Raw genomic sequence first — 20,260 nt, forward strand, 5'->3', positions numbered from 1 at the left:
TAGCACGTCTGTTCCACCTAATGCTCCTGCTGTCCCGTTAGGACAGGTGGCTACATAATCTAGGAAGGTAAAACCCTCCGATTCTCCCTCAGTCCTAAGGAAGGAATCTCTGCTGAAATTTATTTGACACACATTCCATTGATGTGCACTTACTTAATATATTTTTCCATGTACTTATCACAGAAGTCAGCTGCTGCTGCCCCACCATGTCCATCGTATACTGCAAAGTACAGGATATCCTCCGTCAGCTGAGAATAATCAAACCGGTCTTCATTCTCCTTGCGCTTCCCGATGTGGCTCGCGCAGCCCACGTTGGTCAGGCTCACTTTAGGAATCGGCTTCCCATACTTAATGCTTGGTGGGAGGAGGATAGGCTCATCAATGCGATTGTCCCAGATGCCAAAGGTGTCCCATGTGGTCGGCCGGCCGCTCCCATCCGGATCGAAGCGGGAAGCACGGCGCTCAGAGCTGGAGACGTAGCAGGCGCCCGTTGGGCGTTTCTCGTCTTGCAAGAGGCGGGATGTGAGCACGGCTCTCCTTCTTACTTGATACCCTCCATTTCGTACCAAATTAATTAAAGTAGCTGTTGACATAACTTGTCTTCACAGAGATTCTCAGGAAAAAAAGATCAGGAGCAAAAGATACGGCAGCTGCTGGAATGTCTTGGAGAACAATGAGGAAACTGATCGGGAAACAAGAAGCGCGGGAAAGAGGAATTTTCAGTTACATCATTTAGGAAACAACGTCACCCTCGGAGCCTGCTAATCATGCCAAGCACAGCTCTGCCTGGAAGCAAGTCCAGGGCGGTCTGCGTGACTCACTGACAAACTATCCTACACTCAGCAGCACACATTTAACCCGAGTGCTGCAGGCAGAACAAGGTAAGGCATTCCTGCTGGCCACCTGCCAAATGACATCCCCAATTTTCAATGGTTGGGGTGGTTATGATGGAGCAAATGAGAGTGATAATGACTTTACTAAAATATCAGTATGTGAAAATATGAGATAAGGTTGTGAAAAATGAGCTTATCATACATGCTTTCCAAACATCCGCACTGTGGCTCCCCGGGGAAAAGGGGGAAGAAATGTATTTGCTTAGATTTTAAAGCAGTTTTTCATCTGCACAGGATATTCAGTTCTGTCATGTTTATGGAGGTCTTGAACAATACTTTTCAACACAAACCTGCAAAGTTAATTGTGATTTTTTTTTGCACTAAGAATGACCACTAAGAGTGTATCCTTGGACATCCATAATTGCACCCACAACCTTCCCCTTCAAACAAATCCCATGTAGCTATTTGCTGTTCTGTCTGGCCTGAACCCTGAAATGGATTCCTTTGGCTAACATAGGCAAGCAAGATCTTCTACTGGCTTCTCAGATCTCTTTTGCAGTCCAGATAAATTAAAACATTCCCCTTGGCTCAGCACAGACAAAATTTCACTAATGATGACTCATCTAGTATGCTGAAAAATGTTGAAGATTGGCTTATTTGACCTTTTGTAGAGAAATAGCTAACTCAGTGAAACTCTGGGATGCAGTTTGTGGTAACTACATGTTGTTGCACCAGAGTAATTTGAACTGGACCATCAGATCACTGTAACTAATCACGCAAAATTTTAAGTGAGGGATTTCTAACTTAATTGCTTAAAGTTTGCTGAGAGCAAAATTATGAGTGAAAGGTATTATATGCCATAATAAAGGAACTAAAAATATCCAGGCTTATGGTGAATGCAAAAAAAAAAAAAAAGGCACCAGAGTAGTCTGATATAATCTAGCAGCAAAGAGCAACACATGTACCCCAGAGACATTGTAATTCTGGGCTGGCATGCCTGGCTCTGGTACTTTCCCCAAGCCTGTCACAAGTGCATCTGTAGATCCGAAATATTTTTTTAAACTGTGTTTTTAAATAGCTTCATAAAATCCATGTGCTTGTAAAAAACATGCAGTCAAAGGTAACTTAGTAAGTGGTTGCTTTAGTAGAAAATGGCACTGACACAGCTTTTGGGAGGTATTCATTAAACTTGTTCACAGCTCAAAGCATGTTGCTTTAGATGCTCTTGGTTTACCTTTCATGCAATTTCTGCATGGAAAGAGGAAAGGTTTCTTTACTTAGCACTTAAAAGTTAACTCCCGATTTGATAAAAGGCTGAATGTTCTGGAAATCACTGTTGTTGCATCAGTTAAATGTGGAACCACTTGGAATTTTAAGATTTTCCATTTTACTGCAGGTGATGGCAATATCACACCCTTATTTCAGTCTACTTACAGGTATTTAAAAACTGCTTTTTCTTTCCTGTTATCCTTGAATCGTAACAACAATACATTAACTTCCTTTTGTGAAACGCAGCACAAGCAAATTGAAAGCCTGCCAATTAACAAAACCCACACTCGTTTTCACTTCTGTCAGTTTGAGGAGAGAACATGAAATGCTACTTATATTTAGATTCCCCTGTATTCACAGCATGAATCAGAGGATCAGTCCAAATTCACAAGCTAATTAATGCATTTGTTCCCTATCAAATTCAACTCTCAGAAGGCCTCTTATTCCAGCCAAAAATAAATGCTGACGACAGTTTTGGTTTTCTGTTTTCTAGCGTCTCTGAAAGTCAGGAGCAGGAACCTGCTCTTCAGTTTCTGTTATGTAAACAGTGTTGCTTTTAGCTGGACATACAACAGTCTGTGCTTTGCTAGCTGGTACGTCTGCAAACACGAACTGAGGTATTGAAAAGGGAAGGGGGCACTGCTGCTAAAGCCAAAGTGCAAGATGGACAGTTCTAGATGGAAATCTGCTTCGAGGCTCTCCATCTGATCTTGTTCACCTGTACGCATTTAACTCAGAGAAACAGTGTCTGCAGGCAGGAAGGGAAATAGAATGCCTAAGGTAGTGAGCAATTAAAACTGTAGATCGACATGCGTGGTGCCCCTTTTTACAGGCTGGCTGCTGCTCGGCAGATGGAAATTTTCCAGGCTGCCAGAAGAAAAGGGGGGGGAAAAAAAAGGAAGCCCGGAAGAAAGCGAAGGCATGCCTGCTGCCCCGGGGGATCCGACGTATGTGAAAAGGAATGTACAACTCCAAGTGCACTTGCCTCGCGTGCCTTCCCAACCCCACAGATGCAGGCAGGACCGAAGGGTACGTTAACTGTTATCCTAAGCTCGACTTAAAACAGAGGGTTGGTTTGTTGGTTTTTTGTTTTTTTTTTTTAAATCGGTGACAACCTAATCTCGCCCCTCCCTGCCTCGACAGCGAACTGCACACATACAGCACCAATTTAAAGACGACTCCGCTGCAATATACTAATCACGAATGACTAGTTTACTAATCGCAGAACCGGGTTTATTCTGTGCATCGTGACAAAAGCTGCGCGGCTCGTCGGGCAGCGCCGTTCAAGCCCCCGCTCCCTGCCATTCCCAGCCCCGCTCCCTGCCATTCCCAGCCCCTCTCCGTGCCGTGCCAGCCCCGGGGGAACAGCGGCGGCCCTGCCGCGGCCCTTCCCGCCCAGCAGCCGCAGGGAGAGCCTTCCGCGCCGCGGATCCCGCCCTGCTCCCCGCGGCGCCCTCCCCTCGCTCAGCCCCAGCCCCGGCCCGGCCCGGGGAGCGGCGGCTCTTACCTCCTCCCGCGCCCGGGCACCGGCGGCAGCGCCCCAGCGGAGCGAGAGCGGCGCCTCCCCGGCCGAGGCTGCGAGCGCTGCCCCGCTGCCGCCGCCGGCTGCGCCCCGGCCCCGCCCGCCCAACCGGCCCCGCCAATCGGCCCCAGCGGCGGCGGCCCCGGCGGCCGAGCCTCCTCCACCGCCCCCGCCCCGCCCCTCCAGCGGGGCTCCGGCCTCCCCCTCAGGCGGGAGAGGGGCTGCGGCGGGGGGAGGCGGCGCGAACGGCCTAGGCCGAGGCGGAGGCGTCGGGCTGGTGGCGGTGTACCTGCGCAGCGCCCGGTCGCACAGAATCACGGAGTCAATTAGGTTGGAAAAGACCTCTGAGATCAAGTCCAGATTATCACCTCACACCACCGTGTCAACCAGACCATGGCACCAAGTGCCACGTCCAGTCCTTCCCTAAACACCTCCGAGGGTGGTGACTCCACCACCTCCCTGGGCAGCCCATTCCAATGTCTCCTCACCCTTCCTGTGAAGAAATTCTTCCTAATGTCCAACCTAAACCTCCTCTGGCGCAGCTTAAGACCGTGTCCTCTCGTCCTGGGAGAAGAGGCCGACCCCCACCTGGCTACGGCCTCCTTTAGCTGTCGGCAGGTGGAAGCTCCATTGCGGGACAGCCGAGCTGTGCCTGCAGCTGCTGCCCCTGGGCTGCTCAAGAGGCCTGGGGAAACAGCGGTGACGTCTTTACGGAAAAATACATCTATAGATTCAAAACGCTCTTGCGTGCGCTGCTCAGAGGTGGCCGCTTCTACGAGAAAAGCCCTGCTGCCTTCTTAAGTGACCCATGTCCAAGTGGGACCATAAACAGATCATTTACTTTGCGCTGTGCTCCTACTGACACAGTCTTTGACCTTTGACGCAATTTGGCAAATCAGATGGCTCTTATTACAAAAGCCTTTGAAACACGCTGTCCCTTCCACGCTGTACTGTCTGCTGGGGACCAGGGTACTTGAAAACAGACACCTGAAGAGAAAAAAGAGAGCCAGTGCAGTTTCCGTAGGAGCTTAAGGAGCTGTCAAGTTTATCCCAGATATTTGTGAGGTAAGAAGGCTTTTGTTTTGTTGAAGCAAGGGTTTTGGTTTGTTTGTTTTTACTTCAAGAGCATTATCTCCTCTAACTTTTCTTTGTGATTAACATGACCGTGCAAAAAGCCCTTTAAGACATGATACTGGACAAATAGGTTTACAAACTGACAATTTCAATTTCCCAACTAGGGATTTCACAAAGGCACCAATATTTCAGGAAACTAAGTTCTTTGGTTTCCTGATTATGGCTACAGATTCTTAAGAACTTGGACCTATGTATCTGTATTGAGTGCCGTTATTAGGTGGCAATCCTTAACCTGTCCAAGCTGCCACTAATATTAGCATCCACTGCAATGCACCTTTGCTGTGTTCTGAAAGAAGCTTGATGTCAGCTGTCTCCCTTCTGTATTCAGCAGGGGACAGCTAAGCAGTCCTATTGCCTACTGCACGATGTGCCTTGACTGCAAAACCCATCAACTTCTGGCCAGAGAAGCAGCAATAAAAACCCTCAGAGCTCTCAGTGTACAAGTCTACTTGTAGATGAAGAGTTTAGGTAAGCAGGGAGCACCTGCCAGATTGTTCTGGTTTCCAGTTGTGTGATGTCTCACTCAGCATTTAGAATGAAATTTGACCTTGCGAATCTTTTGGGGATGGCAACACTGTCATCTGTCACTGCAGGTTGTTTTTCCCTGGTTCCCATTTTTCTCTGGTGAGACGGATGAAAAACAGTGCTCCATGGAAACCAGCTCTCCTGGCATTGGACAAAGAGCAGCAGATCTCCTGAGCAGAAATGACCCAGGCTGAAGTGTATCCAGACTAGCACAGTGATTTATTAAGAACAAACCCAGCACATTACCTGTAAAACAGGTATTGGTATTTACAGAGTGGCATCAGCAGGGGCTTCCAAGAAGTGTCAGGGTCATATATGATATGGAGGCACAAGTGCTGGGAGACAATTTCTGCCCCATATAGTTTGCAGTGAAAGGCCAGCGTGGAAATTATAAATGTTCATGCTGAGCCTTTATGTGCAGTGGAACTACCCTTATATTTACAGGGTTTTGGAAGGCAAGTGAGAGGCAGCTGAAGTTGCAGCAGCATGGAATTTGAGGTGGCTGGAGAAAGGAGGCAGCGAGCAGAAGAATAGCTTTCTGAGAAGGCAGCAGGCTTGAAGACAAGGCCAGGGCACAACACCAAGAATATGCAGAGGAACAGGTTGGGGCATGGGGCAAGGGGATGGGCTACGGTGCAGCACTTGGTACTCTGGGGGGCCTCTAGCAGCACTCAGAGGACAGGAGGCAAAAAAAGTCAGAAACCAGAAGGGCAGGAACTTGTACTGTGCAACATTTGTTTTTGACTGCAAACAGTTAATTTGGACTTTCTCCTTGCTTTTTTTTTTTTCCTAAAGGATGAGTTAAGTTTTCTAGATTCCAGCTCTCCTCATAAGGAATTTCTGCTCCTGAAAGATTATCTCCCTTGTTCTTTTCTGTCTTCCTGCCTCTGGTTTTGCTTCTTCGTCATGTTCCTGACCTTTCCTTCCCCTGCCACCTATTCTACTTTATTTTGTTCTCCTTTCCCTTCATGATTTGCACATATTTTTCTGTGATTATTTCTGTCCTGCTACCTCTCTTCCCTTTTTCGCTCATCCTTCTTTCCTGTGTGCTTCCATCACCAGATTCTAAAACCTTAATCAACTAGCTTGAGTGACTGGAAAACAAACCAAACTACTGTGGGTCGGGGCAGGTTGTTTGCCCATGTGCTAGCAAGCTGTCCTGCCTAGCATTGTAACTGAACACAGCATCTGGGATTCTTGGGTGGGTGGAAAACAAATGTCCATTTTAATCTCCATGTATTAGATCTCAGATCAAGCTATAAATGCAGAGCAAACTGGGTCTGAGCACTGTGCTCTTCTTATCAGCATGTGCTCTGCAATGCCTGGCATTACAAGTGGGAGAACTTTTACAACTTTCTGTCCTCCTAAGTGAAGAATTTTGCCTTATGGCACATTTCTAGCTAATTGTCTCTCTAGCAGATCAGAAGAGACCAGAAAACATCCTGTGGCTGCGGTGAAGGGAAGTAGCTACTGTCTTAACACTGACTTTCAAATAACTGGCAGCAGCTGTGATTTCTCACAGCACTTTTCAGAGGCAGCCCTACAAAGTCAGGTGGGGTACTGTGGGAAAGGTGTGCATGGATGCTGTTGTGTGCTGAGAAACTCTGCAGGCTCTACCTGCTGCTGTCACCAGCTGGCCTGGCTCTCCCTGTCAGGTGCCATGGAGCTATCAGTGAGGTCCCTGTCCGCTTCGCTGTCACCCTTATCCCAGCTTTGATGGAGCAGCCATGCTACTCCTTGCTGACAGACACTGCACACAGTCCTCAGGGTGTGGGTGAAAAGCAGCTTTCTTCTTCCTGGGAAATGTGCTTTTTGGCACTCTTGCTGGGTACTGTCCTTGCATAAATAATCATAGTGTTAACATTGAAATATGACTAAGCAAGCTGGTAGGTGTTCTGATTAGAAACAAGAAATAGAAAAGCAAAACCCTATTGGTTTTGGCACTGTTCAAATGATGTGCAATGCCTAATTCTCTAACTCATGCTCAGTACTTTTACAGGTGATGTGACATCCCTTCTGTGCTTAGACTTGAGGACATGGTAATCTTTTTTCCCTCTGGTTATCTTACTCAATAAGTTTCTGTCTCATTTGGGACTCGTGACTTACACAGAGACAGAAGACGTTCTGAAACAAAAGGATGATGGTGTAACTTGAGCACAAGCACAGGAGTACCCAGAACAAACTGCTGGCTCTAAACCAGTTCTGATTCCTAGGAAAGACGGGAGGCAAAAGTACATCTGTTCCCAGAGGATTCCTCGGATGACATGGCTTGTTTCTGTCCTGGTGAAGACGGAAAATAAATTCCTATACCTAAACACTGTATATTTTCTGGGAGGATCAGACCAAGAGCATGCCTAGAGGATTGGCTGTTATCATTAAAACTAAAGTCAGGTTTCTGTCCTTGATGATCTCAGGAGTAGTGGGTTGACCTTGGCTGGGTTGACCTCACCCACAAAGCCACTCTGTCACTCACCCTCCTCAGCGAGCAGTGCCAGCACTGCTCAGCAGCAGCCAAAACACTGTTGTGTTTTAAACACCACTCCAGCTACAAATAAAAAGCACAGCACTATGAGGGCTACTGCGAGGGAAGTTAACTAACATACCATTAAAATACATTGTGTTTTCTGAAAGTGAAAGAATGTCATTGAATTGTTTATCCTGACACTTTAAATGGCTTTTGAGGATTCAGCAGTTTATTTGGAAACAGAAAAAAAAGTTTTTGCTGAGCTTTTTGTGCCTCTAGTGAAGAATATGTCCTCTTAAATGCCAGGAAAAGTGAGTTAGAACAGGATGTTCCTAGCCCTTCACGTTGTGCCTTTGGCATTCTCCACTTACAGCACGTTAGCTGTGCAAATCGAATTTGTCCTTGAACTTTTTCAGCCCAAATGATTCTATGGCTCTTTAGGGAAGTATAAGTTAGAAGTTGTGATACTTCAAAATATTAGGATGTCAGACATGATAACTTTGTATTAGGAATATGTAGTTGAAAAATCTGATCCTTGGAATGGCTGTGCTGTAGCACAGCTGATTTTGTTTCAGTGACGTAACTTCAGTTTTACAAAGATAATACCCCATATCAGAATTTCGTCATCTGTCTGCTGAGAAGAACCACGTGGATGTTTCTGTCTTAATGATTAAAGAATATTCCTAATGATCTTTGAAGAGCTGTTGTAATTTGACAGCAGGAAATTGTTCTGGCTTTTGAATATGTAGCAAATATTTTAAAGCAGGCTTTTAAGTGGTTTCCTTAGCAACCACTCTTCTTTAGAGATCAACACATGCTAATAAGTATACTACTGGATCCGGATCAGCTTTGCAATATTAAAGGCACTAGTTTAAGATGCTGCCAGGTCATGCACAGTTCCTTGCTGTCCAACAGCCCTGGAGCACAGAGGGAAGCTCTCTCTGCCTGCCAGACTTTTCTCCAGACAGGCAAGGACACCACCTCTTGGTGGTGATCTCCTATAGGTGTCCTGAGGGGTGGAGAAGCTGAGTGTGCTCACTATTGACTGCTCTCTCATCCAGCAGCCCCAGGGAATGGAGGGCTTTATTTCTTATTCATCTACCCTCCACTCCCACACCCCAAGAAAATGCTAGTGACTTGTGATTCCTTTTTAAAAGAGGTATCAAGCACAGCTCTTAACTGAGCAAAGCCCATATTCTTTTATTTTGGTCTTATATTTCAAGTGTCTGGGGCATCGCATAATTTATCTTTCAATCCCATATTCCATATTTATGATCAATAGGAATATAAAGCCATTAATGGTGGAGAATCTGAGAGGTGTCATTAATATAAAGAAACACCATCTTCTGCTCTCCTCCAAGGGTTTAGTTATGTATTCTGACTTGGATTGCCATCCCTATTTGCTTTGAACGTCTGGGATTTAAGGCAGCTTTAGCAGAACTGACCTAAGAATCTTAAGGAAAACAAATGCTGCTCATGGCAAATGTGTTTAGCAGTGATCCTAATGGAGTGCATTTGCCTGATGTTTGTCCCCAGCCCTGTGAGAGCCTGATCAGATGCCTCAGCTGGGGTCTCTGGGGCAGACTTATCATTGTTTCTGGCTGGAAGTTTAGAGATGGTTCCTGCTGCCATAGAGTAAAAAGGAACGAGAATAATTTTCTCCTGATGCCTCCCCACTGTGTGCCTTTGCTACCTTGCTGCAAAGCCTTTATGTGAAGCTTCTCTCAGAAACTGTTGAGAGTCATGGAGGCAGGCCTAGTGCTGTACCCTCAGCATGTTCAGCGCTGAGTAGGGGGAGTTCTTTTGTTCTACTCTTGCACCTACGAGGTCTGGGTTTCTGAGAGTGGTGGGAAATGCCAAGTCTTACCAATAGACTCCTGAATTAATTAATCAGGATATTGCTTTGAGAGACAGGCAGCTTTTCTGTCTTCTGTGCCTGAGCTAAAAATTGGAGCGAGTATTCAAGAGAGAAGAAGAGGGGCTGCCACTGCCCTGGTCTCTGACAGTCATTGCATTGTTGGTCTGAAATAGCCCATCCCTGTTAACCTTCAGAGCTGGACTGTGGTGACCTTTTTGGGACAACTTGGAAAATAGAGTGCTAAAGCAAGGTAATTGCTGAGAAGCATCCTTCAAGAGATTCTGATACCTGTATTTCTTTAGGTAAGCCTGCTCTGTAGGAATAGCTTCTTGTTTGGCCGTGCTTTTCTTTCTCTAACTCTCATGAGAAAGGCTTTTCTAGAACTGACACAGGAAAAGAGTTCTTTGAAAGTAGTTGCTACTTTGCATTTGTGGTTTTGAAGGCAGAAATCAGCAGAAATTTCTCAAGGTAGAAATCATACAGAAGTCAGTTCATGTGACCCAGCCTTTGGCATTATTGTGCTTAATAGCAGTTTCTATTTCCTGTTGATGCTGTACTCATCTTTGCTTACTTGTTAATCCAACCACTGCCTGCTACTATAGGAAGGGTAACTGCTTCATCCTAAGAGCAAATAGGAAGAATAGGATAATAGGCATTCAGTGTTATAAACCCATGCCCCTTCTGTAAGACAAAAACTGAGGCAATATTCAAATTAAATTACATGTTTGTAAAAAACCAAAAAGCACAAGGCCCACATGCAAAATGAAATCCTGTAGCATCATTTTGTAATGCGGATGATTTCACGAAATCCTGTGTTTACAAGTGAACCTGTGAACTTGCAGGGCAGGGCCTGACACAAAGCATATGGGAACTTCTGAGAATCCTCATCTTGACTTTTGAGGAGGTAAACACATCTTGATTCAGTCTGTCACCTATTGTATTCTGGGCAAGCCTGGCCCAGGTGTAGTCCTGAATGAATAGTGAAACACTGGACGTTATTCCATCAGTTGGGAAAACCTTAGCAAACAAACAGAAGTGTTCCCTCACAGATTCCCACAGGTCCTAACTCCACATGCCTTGGATCTCTGCTCCTGGAGACACTTGTGAGCTGCTCAGCCCATTGGTCTTTGCGTTTCAGGCACAGTTTGTTTTCATTTTGCACAGTTGTATCTGTGCATGATTATGTTCTCTCTCCCATTTGGGGTTTCAGGTTGCCCCCAGCCTGTATTTAGGATCTCATATTTTTCCACACCACTGCAAAATGACTGTTTTTCCAATATGGCCCATATATGGGCCATGTATTGAAATAAACAAAACCATGTTTTATGCATGGTGCAACAAATAGGAAAATGCATGAATGAGTCAGACCATACTCAGATAAGATCTTGGAGAGGTGCAGGACATAGGGAAGTGCAACCATTCCTTACCAAAACATGGTGCTGTCAGGCACATCCCATGTATCTTGCTCAACTGTAAGTATGTGTTATAGTGGGCACTCTGCTCTTTCTTTATTCCAGCCTGTGCTTTTATATAGTGTTTGCATTCACAAGCCATGATGCTTTTTCAACAATCTACTTCCAGAATTGGAATTAATGACATTCAGTGTTTTTTTCCAGAACCTGCTTTTTTTCTTTTTTAGTGGAGGCCAAGGAGGGAGGATTGTCTCATAGCAATAAAATAAATGGGAATTTTCTTATTGACACCAGTAAAGCTTCAACTGCAACACAGAACCAGCCGAAATGTTCCATGAAAGTACATTTAACTTGTATTAAATCTCCCCCTTCTCTGGCCCCATTCCCTGTGATCATCATGCTCTAACTGTGGCTGACCAGAGTTCCGTCTTACGCAGAGCACAGTGCGATGCAGTTGCACCCTGCCGACTTCTTTGAGGATTTACAAGGTCTGTTTTTAAATGCCCTTGCAACAAACAAAACCTTATACATATTCTCCTTCTGTCCTAACAGCTGTTAATCCTAAATCACAGTGTGAACAGCGAATGAGACGCTGGAGTGCATCTTGTCCAATATGCTGCTTTACGTCTGGGCTGAAAATGCAGAGCCGGAGTGGAGGATCCTTTCCACATGCTGCAGCATCCATAAGTAGGCTCTGGGCAGGTGGGAAGGAGACCCAGCTGTTCCACAAGACATCTCTGAAGGGGCTGATAACCAATATTCCTGGCACACTGGAGACATGGATCCCTGGTCTTAATTTCAGGGAAGCCAAGACCAGAAGACCAGCAATGAGGGTCAGCATTAATACCCTGTGCAAGGTGAGTTGAGTTGCTTGCTGTTTCTGCAAGATTTATACCTCCTCTTCTCCACAGGCACCTCATCCCTTTTTCCTTTACTTCAGCAATGAGGCCTCTTCTTACCACAACAGTCACAATGTACCTATTTCTGAATTCAGCATATTACTGCATGAACCTTTGGAAAAGCAGCACTTTTAGATTTCTTTTAACTAACACATTTTAAATGGCATGTTATTAAATGTTGCTTATCACTTTTTGACCACATAGGAACGCGTGACCTTTGCCCAAACTACATTAAAAATATTTGACAAAGCCATGCAAAATATTTTCCTTATTTCTTACTGAAATTTCAGAAACATCTGACTAGAAAAAACATAAAGGAAATAGATCTGCATGATAAAATGTCACTTAATGTGGACAGTATGTTACCACCATCCTTCAATGAATGTTTTGATGCTGTAAGGCTGGAATAAAGAAAAAGCAGAGCGCTCAGTATAACATAGCATACACCAGCAGCAGCAAATTTAATTTGTTTATCTCAAAGGGCAAAGTAATACACTTAATTCTGTAGTGCAGCAAACTCTAATTTCACAGACCTCAGTCTATGACAGTAAGAAGCCAGCAAACTGGCAGATGGCCCAGCTCCTTCTTGGGCACTTTCCCAACATGTATAAATCAGGGAGGGGTGTAGCAGTTACAGGTGGACAATCCAGCTGACAGGACAGACCATCAGCTTCTTTGAGGGCAAACACAGCAAGTAGCTGTAACTCATCTGGTAGCTTTATGTCTGTGCATGCATCTACATAATAACACAAAATGGATTCAAGTGAGTATAATATCCAATGAATGAAGGCACAAGCAGCTTTAACAAATGTTCACAATGTTATTTCTAATATTTTAAGACTCATCCATATACCTGAATTCCATTTCTGCTTTACTCTGTGACAAATCTAAACCAGCATATTCCAGAAAGATAGAGTTAATAAGCTGTAGAAAAGAAACAGGAAAACATAACCTCCAGCAATGTTTTATGATGGTAATTTGTAAGCTGGTGTTTTGATTTACACCTTGATAAAAATTTAATTGCCTGACGCCAAGAAAACCTGTCTGTCATGCTGTGCAGGTGTTTGTCTGGAATGACTAGATTGCCGTGGAATTTGCAGGTGACTTACCCATTTGATTTTACTTTCAGCCTCGATGGATAAAGATGTTGCCTTTTGATTCTCACATCGTGTCTCTCTCGGGTGCTAAAGGAAAAGGTCTGGTTAGGATGTTGCTGTTAGGGGACCTCCTTGTACCTTCTTCTGGAGAACTAGGGCCTTTCACAGGACCAGACTGGGCTGGCTTTGGCTGGGGTAGAGTTAATTTTCTTCACAGTAGCTGGTTTGTGCTGGAAACAGTGTTGATAACACAGGGATGTGTTATCACTGCTAAGCAGTGTTTACACAGAGCCAAGGCCTTTTCTGCTCCTCACCCCACCTCAGCAGTGAGTGGGCTGGGAGTGCACAAGGAGTTGGGAGGGGACACAGCCAGGACAGCTGACCCCAGCTGACCAAAGGGATATCCCACACATATGGTGGTGTGCTCAGCATATAAAACTGAGGGGAAAAGGAGGAAGGGAGGGACATTCAGAGTGATGAGCATTTGTCTTCCCAAGTCACTGTTACATGTGATGGGGCCCTGCTCTCCTGGAGATGGCTGAGCACCTGCCTGGCCATGGGAAGAAGTGAATTCCTTGTTTCATTTTGCTAGTGTGTGGAGCTTTTGCTTTACCTATGAAACACTCTTTATCTTAACCCATGAGATTTCTCACTTTTACCCCTCTGATTGCCTCCCCATCTTACCAGGGAAAGGGAGGGAGGGAGGGAGTGGGGCTGAGTTGCTTGCTGACTGGGGTTAAACCATGACACAGGTGCAGAATTACAAACGCAGGACCACAGTCGTGCATTGAGACATCTTTTTATTCTGTGCCTTCCTACCTGTTCAGCAAGTGTTCTGGCTAGTCTGAGGGTTGGTCCAGTCATTGATACTTCACCAAAATGAGACAGCCAGGTTTGTCTGCAATCTGAGGGCAAAGCAGTGCTACAGCCACCCACTGGACAACACCAGCTTGTCACCCACCTCTTTAAATGTGCTGCAATCAAAGCTGCAGTTTATGGGAAGTGTTCGATGGGAATACTGAAGACAAAAGTGCCTTAATGAGGAAGAAAGCAAAAACCACCCAAAGGCCAGACTGAGGGGTGTCTGAGTATTTACAACTCATACACATCTTGGGCAACAGAAAAAGCCGGGGTTGAGGTGGCAGGTGGACTTCAAAGTTATTCTAATGCCCTTTCCCTGAATCATTACATGGGCAACAATCTGGCTTCCCACAGAGCTATCCTCCCTTGTGCCCTTGTCTGTATAGGGCAGCCAACATCTCCTCTGTTGGAAATGCAACGTTTGTAAATGCTTTACCCACTGACAAAATTACTTTTGTGTCTTGCTGCTAGTCATCAGGACCAGCTCTGAACTCAGCAGTTCTTCTAAGACATGTGTCTGTTCATCTGCCTTCCTCGTTCCCAGCGAGCACCCAAAGGACACATTAAATATAACCTCAGACTCTGGTACAGAAATACATCACGAAACATGACCCTCAGGTCAGTCAAATAAGTCTCATTGCAATTCCCATTGCACCGATTCGTATTAGAAAGTATTTCCCTTTTATTGAAAAGACTCCATGAATGCCAGCTCCAGGAAGAAAAAGAGCCCAAAGCACGAGTACCAGCCAAGTCCTGCTGAGCTCTGCAGCCCATGGTGACAGGTCACCCATGATGACAGGTCACCCATGGTGACGGGTGTGTCTTTGCTGTTGTGTCCCGTGTCCAGCCGGGGCTGTGGTTCCCCCCATTGGCAGCTCTCTTAGGGATCGGCTGTGCGGTGCCACAGGAGCCAGTGACTGGAAAACCCATTTTTGAATTCCCAGCTTCGGCTTGGTCTCTGAGGGAAGCCCGCAGGGTGGTTCCTGCAGGAAGGAGTAGTGCTGCCCACAGGCAGGAGCAGCTCAGGTATCTGGGTTCCCCGGATATCCCACGCTGAGCCAACTCTGCCGCAGCAGAACCTTTGTGCCGGGTCTCCACCTGAGCATGGGGAAAACATTGAAAATATTTCCTTCCCTGGGCTGCAGACCCAAAGCCACGCTCAGAGGCACAAGAAGGCTGGAATACCATGCAAATCCCCAGCGATGTATGTTTTACCTAGAAGCACAGATCCCAGTACTAGCAAGTAGCAGTCTAAGGACAGATGAGTGCAAGATGCTGCATCATCTGCAAAGAAACTCCTTGAAGGTCACAGCTGCTGCACAAAGACCTCTGGGCGCAGGTTTTCTGGTCTAGGGAGGCATGTGTAGCATCTGCATACCCACACAGCTGGCTCACAAAGACAAGAGAAAGCTGCAGTAAGCAAAAAAAAGTTGCTTGTGTGGCTCATCTCCTGCTGCCCACTTTATGGGAGAAAGGTGGAAAACAAAACTCCCCAGTGAGTAAAGTAACAATGAAGAAACAACGTCTGTAGCATGCAGCAGTTTATAAAGTTGATGATACTCTGGTAGAAATGAAATTTTTCAACTCCTTAGATGGGAAAAGGAGTAAGATGGTAATAGTAAGTTGATTTAAATATCCCAGAGTAACTACCATGTAAGAATTGCCTTCCACGCTGTGACACTATTCTGCCTCGCTGGAGGAATGAAATAGCTGAGACTTGCTTTTCTGTGGGGTCTCCCTGGCACGGCAGAGCAAGCTTTCCCAGTAGCTTGTTAACATGGGACAAAAAGCAGCATCCTTCCTCCTCTGAGACCAGGCTGCATGTATTTGTATTTATTTCCCTTAATGCTCACCAAAGCTACATGCAGCGTACTTGAGCCATGTGACCCCGAGGCACTTCATTCTTTTCCCCTCCTATCTTGGGAGTTCTTCCCGCCCGAGAGAGTGATGAAACAGCGCCAGCTGAGATTTAGTTCTCGCTTCTCCGAGTGCGGTGCGCGCAGGGCGATCCAAGGGCTGCTGAGGACCGGGATCCGAGCGGGAGCGCGGAGCCGCCGCCGCCCGGTGGCCCGAACGCGGCCCTGCAGCGCCCGTCCCTCCTCGCTGCCGCCGCCCGGTGGCAGAGAGGCGGCACTGCGGCCTTGTCCTTGTCCTGTGCCCGCTCCCTGCTGGAGTTCTTGTCCTGCCGTTTATTACCCGGCAGAAGAGGCTGACCCTCACTTCGCTACGGCCTCCTTCCAGGTGGTTGTAGAGAGGGAAAAGGTCCCCCCTGAGCCTCCTTTTCTCCAGACTAAACACCCCCAGCTCCCTCAGCCCCTCCTCATAAAACCTGTGCTCCAGACCCTTCGCCAGCTCCGCTGCCCTTCTCTGAACTTGTTCCAGCACCTCAGTGCCTTTCTTTTATTGAGGGGCCCAGAACTGGACACAGCACTTGAGGTGTGGCTTCACCAGTGCTGAGTGCAGGGGGACAGTCACTTCCCTGGTCCTGCTGGCCACACTAGTTGTATCCTTCCTGATCCAAGCAGAGGTGCCATTGGCCTTCTTGACCATCTGAGCACACTGCTGGCTCATGTTCTTCAGCTGCTGCCAACCAGCACCTGCAGGTCCCTTTCTGACAAGCAGTTTCCCATCCCTCTGTCCTCCGCCTGTAGCACTGCATGGGACTTTTGCGATCCAAGTGCAGGACTCAGCACTTCACCTTGTTAAACCTCATACCATTGGCCTTTACCCATTGATCCAGCCTGTCCAGATCCCTCTGCAGAGCCTTCCTGCCCTCCAGATCAACATTCCCACCCAACTTGGTGTCACCTGCAAATTGACTGAGGGTGCACTCAATCCCCTCATCGAGATCATTGATGAATTCCTCCTGCTATATTTTGTCTTTTGTCCCCTTTAAAATTTTCTTGCAATGTCTCCCTCTGAGCAGTTCAACCTATTTTTAAATTCTCACTATGTTTCTTGTACCCTCTCACTTTTTATATTATTTTTTTCTGTGTTAGGTTCATGTATCCAGGTTTTGGTAGCAGCAGAGGTGCAGGGGTGGCTTCTGTGAAGACATCAGGAACTGTCCCTGTGGCAGACAGAACCAGTTCCAACAGGATGCAGAAAAGATCTGCCACTGGTCAAAGCTGAGCCACAGCTCTCCAGATGCGGCATCACCAGTGTGGAGTAAAGGGGAAGGACCTTTAAACTTTGCTACCACTCTAAACAAAGTGGCTTCCTCAAATACTGTAAGAAACAGAGCTATTCCTGTCCACTAGCCCATCAGACCAGCCCATGAGGGAGATGCCTGGTGACTGGAGGGAGGCAGAAGAACTGAAGGTAAGCTGTGCAACGTGGTTTTTATTTCCACCATGTCAGACAAAATAAGTTCCTGTGGTCAGAACTGGTTATACGTTCTCCTGAGTTTGAAAGATACGTGTGAAGTTTCTTGCTTCAATTACTAAGGTCTAACATCTCTATTTCTAGCAGAAAGGCTTTGTGGGAAAAGAAACTATTTGTCTCCTTATAAGGGGTTGTAACCTCCACCTAAGAATAATTGTGGTTTTGTAATTCAGAAGCCAGGATGTGTTATGTAGCTCTCTGTAAATCTTTGGAAACATAGAGGAAGCAACATCTCCTGTCTCCTCCTCTAGCTTTGTCCATTTACCATGAAACTGGTTAACTGCTTTGAGATTTTGTCTCTAGCACCCAAAATTACTGGCCTTTGTCATGTTTCCTCAATGTGAAGGGGTTCTGTAGTGTCTTTTTCTAGTAATCATTATGTAAGATAAGGACAGTGGAAGTACCAGAAACTTTCCTGATCTCAGCTTCCCTAAATCAAATCAATTCAGTCCCAAGGATCTTTATACAGGTTACAAGGAAGGAGCAGTCACTACCCTTATAACACAGTGCAGACAGAGAGAAGGTCACCTTTAGAGTCACGGAGGGCTGAGAGTGAACAGCTCAGTCAACACTTCAGGGTATGACTGTTTCTAGAAAAATGGGGGAAAAGAGAGTCTTGTTCAGTCTCATCCTTTCAGGTTTCCAGTCTAAACAAAATGGATTTCTATTAATTCTATTTAAATGGTCAAGCTCTGAATAACACTTTCTTATTGCTAAATGTGTCAAAGATATTTTTAAGTGTTCCTAAGAAATGTAACCTTCTGGTACCATTTTTTTTTTAAAAAACCAGCAGTGAAAACTAGCAGTTCGTGCAAAACCAGACTCTTTTAGAGAAACCTGCAATTTTTTTTTTATACACAGACCATCCAAACTATTATCAAGTAATCAACAGGAACCATGTTTTATTTAACATATACTTTTTAATCCACCAGATAAAACCAAGAAACTTTCTTCATAAATCTGGCAGTAGTGTTGGGCCTTTCTTTCTTTGTAAGATCTATGCAGTCAATTTATTTAAACATGTTTAACTTCTGGGTAGAAATTATTTTTAAGAATCCAAACAAGTCTACTAATTTATTTTAATAAAAGGAAAACTCAAGAGACTGCACTAGCTTTTGTTGCTTTCTGTAACTGAGATTCTTTTTTTATCTAATATTTATGAATATACTGCACAACAAAATCAGTATTCTTGTATAACTTATTTATGTACTCCACATTTGAGGAAGGAATTATCAGCATTTTACTTAATATCTGTACCAAGAAAATTATTCCTTCCAGATGTAAAAAAAAGCAATCTTCCCTTTCATTTTAGCTGTCATAAAGCATACATAATACACGTTATCCCCAAATTTCCCTTTACTTTTACCTTACAAGCAAAGTAAAACACAAGCTCTTTGTTTTAAATTCTCCTCTCTCCTTCTCAGATAACTCCTACAACTGTTTTTACACTTCCAGTTTAGCGAATCTTACAGTCCGGGTAAATCTACAGAAATAACTTGCACAGCAAAAAAGCAAAACCAACTCTGCACCTCTGCAGAGCAAGCTAAATCCTGGTGGCCTGCTTCCATGGCAAATTCACTTCAGTTAGCTTTATACCTAAAAGCCTCTAATTTAGGGAAAAAAATATTTAATTTTGTTATCTATAACTCTTTGCTTTTGCCGACAACAAGCAGCTATTAAGGAATACATTAGTCAAACCTAAATTTCATCTGGAGCAACATTAGTCAAGAGTTCATGTGTAATTTAGGCAGAAAAAAAGCGTGGTCCAAGTGCTTTGCCAGGCAGTGTCCATTCTTGGTGAGTATATGCTTTTCCATAGCACTATTACAGCCTATTTAACGTTCTGCTTTTGATTTTGCTTCAAATTTACATTATTTAGCTCGCCCTAAATATTTGCACCACAGTGTAAGTCAAGACTCAGTCAGCCTTATGCCTCATTGACAATATTTTCCTTAGAATTCTGGCTGGCTCCCTGTTGTCCTATTTTCTTGTACGGATATAGCTTTCTTCCTTTATGGGTCCTCGTTAATTAAAAATACTTCGAATAGTTTCAATCCCACTGTAGCAAAACATTATGGCATAACACATAAATTATGAAGAAAAAAACTACTGCTAGCATGGATCACTTCCCAGCATTCCTAATAACAGGGAGCAAGCACACTGCATTTCTAGCCCCTCTCACCTCTTGTGCTGCCTGCTGAGGTCACAGCCTTTCCCTGCAGCCCTCCCCCTGCCCTAGCAGTGGGGAATGGGAAGGGAAGGGAGCTTCCCTTCCTTGGGAGTGGGCCACTTCTGCCCTCTCCCCCAAAATCCCCATCCCCTTCTGCTGCTGCTTTGGAGGGTGGGCTGGAGACACTGTGCACAGGCAGAGCCAAGGTACTAAGAGTACTGTGGTTGAAAGAGCAGAAAGCTGTTTAGACAAAAATAATGGTCTCTTAGTATAAGTACAATTAAATCTGGTCTCTGTGGGGAATAGAGACCAGATGTTATATGCTGCCTCTTAATTTTTTACTTCTGCAAATTAAACAGGATACGGGGACAGATCGTGCCTGTGCTCCATAATCCTCTGCTTTTTTAGATGATACTTCAGTGGATTATTCAGATTTACCTGTTTTAGGGCATTTCTATGTATTCTATCTACCTTTTTCTTTTTTATTTTCTTAAGCAAATGATTGAATACCAAAATTTTATTTATCTCTCTGTTTCTCAGTTCTCTGGGTTTTTTTCCTGATATTTGATAGAACAATCTAAAATTTATCCATAAAACTGGTACTGAGTTTTCCTTAAACTGGGATATCATGCATATTTTTATACAAGCTTGTTTTAGCTCATTATGCTTCTCTGAAAGCTCTGATTCTTCTATAAAAGATTATTTTGTAGAAGAGCCCCAGTGAGGTGATTGACCATTTTCTTTGTCAGTTATTTCCCATCAAATTTGCCTATGGTGCAGGTTAAAATCTCTCCCCCTTTAATGCCAACTCAGCCATAGTTAATTATGCAAT

General features: G+C 45.0%; 2 protein-coding genes and 1 long non-coding RNA gene across 5 annotated transcripts in view; 2 read left to right on the forward strand and 1 right to left on the reverse strand.

The window, feature by feature from the left end:
• PPM1K (protein phosphatase, Mg2+/Mn2+ dependent 1K) overlaps window positions 1–4,319 on the reverse strand; it is a 21,098-nt gene extending 16,779 nt beyond the window's left edge. The window contains exons 1-2 of one of the 2 annotated variants that reach the window (XM_051790980.1): window positions 4,213–4,319; window positions 154–682 (exon numbers count right to left, since the gene is read on the reverse strand). In XM_051790980.1, coding sequence (XP_051646940.1) covers window positions 154–593 — 440 coding nt within the window. In that variant the 5' untranslated portion in view covers window positions 594–682; window positions 4,213–4,319. Of the gene's footprint in view, window positions 1–153; window positions 683–3,609; window positions 3,730–4,212 lie in introns of those variants that run through there. The other variant, XM_051790979.1, reaches the window with a different exon arrangement.
• LOC127472551 (uncharacterized) lies at window positions 745–13,694 on the forward strand. The gene is made up of 5 exons (XM_051790987.1): window positions 745–881; window positions 2,230–2,269; window positions 2,935–3,131; window positions 11,570–11,874; window positions 13,046–13,694. Exons 3-5 carry the CDS (start codon window positions 2,954–2,956, stop codon window positions 13,403–13,405), a joined length of 843 nt encoding a protein of 280 aa, XP_051646947.1. The 5' UTR covers window positions 745–881; window positions 2,230–2,269; window positions 2,935–2,953; the 3' UTR covers window positions 13,406–13,694.
• Window positions 4,569–11,556, forward strand: LOC127472558 (uncharacterized). Of its 2 annotated transcripts, none has more exons than XR_007905050.1 (5): window positions 4,569–4,689; window positions 5,087–5,226; window positions 5,352–5,885; window positions 6,703–6,835; window positions 7,272–11,556. It is a non-coding gene; the product is annotated as an uncharacterized LOC127472558 (long non-coding RNA). The 2 variants fall into 2 exon arrangements; XR_007905049.1 differs by having other exon boundaries at window positions 7,283–11,556.
• Window positions 13,695–20,260: the final 6,566 nt, after the last annotated feature.

Source organism: Manacus candei, unplaced genomic scaffold, assembly GCF_025592945.1.
Source record: "Manacus candei isolate 608988 ecotype Guabito, Panama unplaced genomic scaffold, ASM2559294v1 h1tg000028l, whole genome shotgun sequence".
Classification (NCBI taxonomy): Eukaryota; Metazoa; Chordata; class Aves; order Passeriformes; family Pipridae; genus Manacus; species Manacus candei.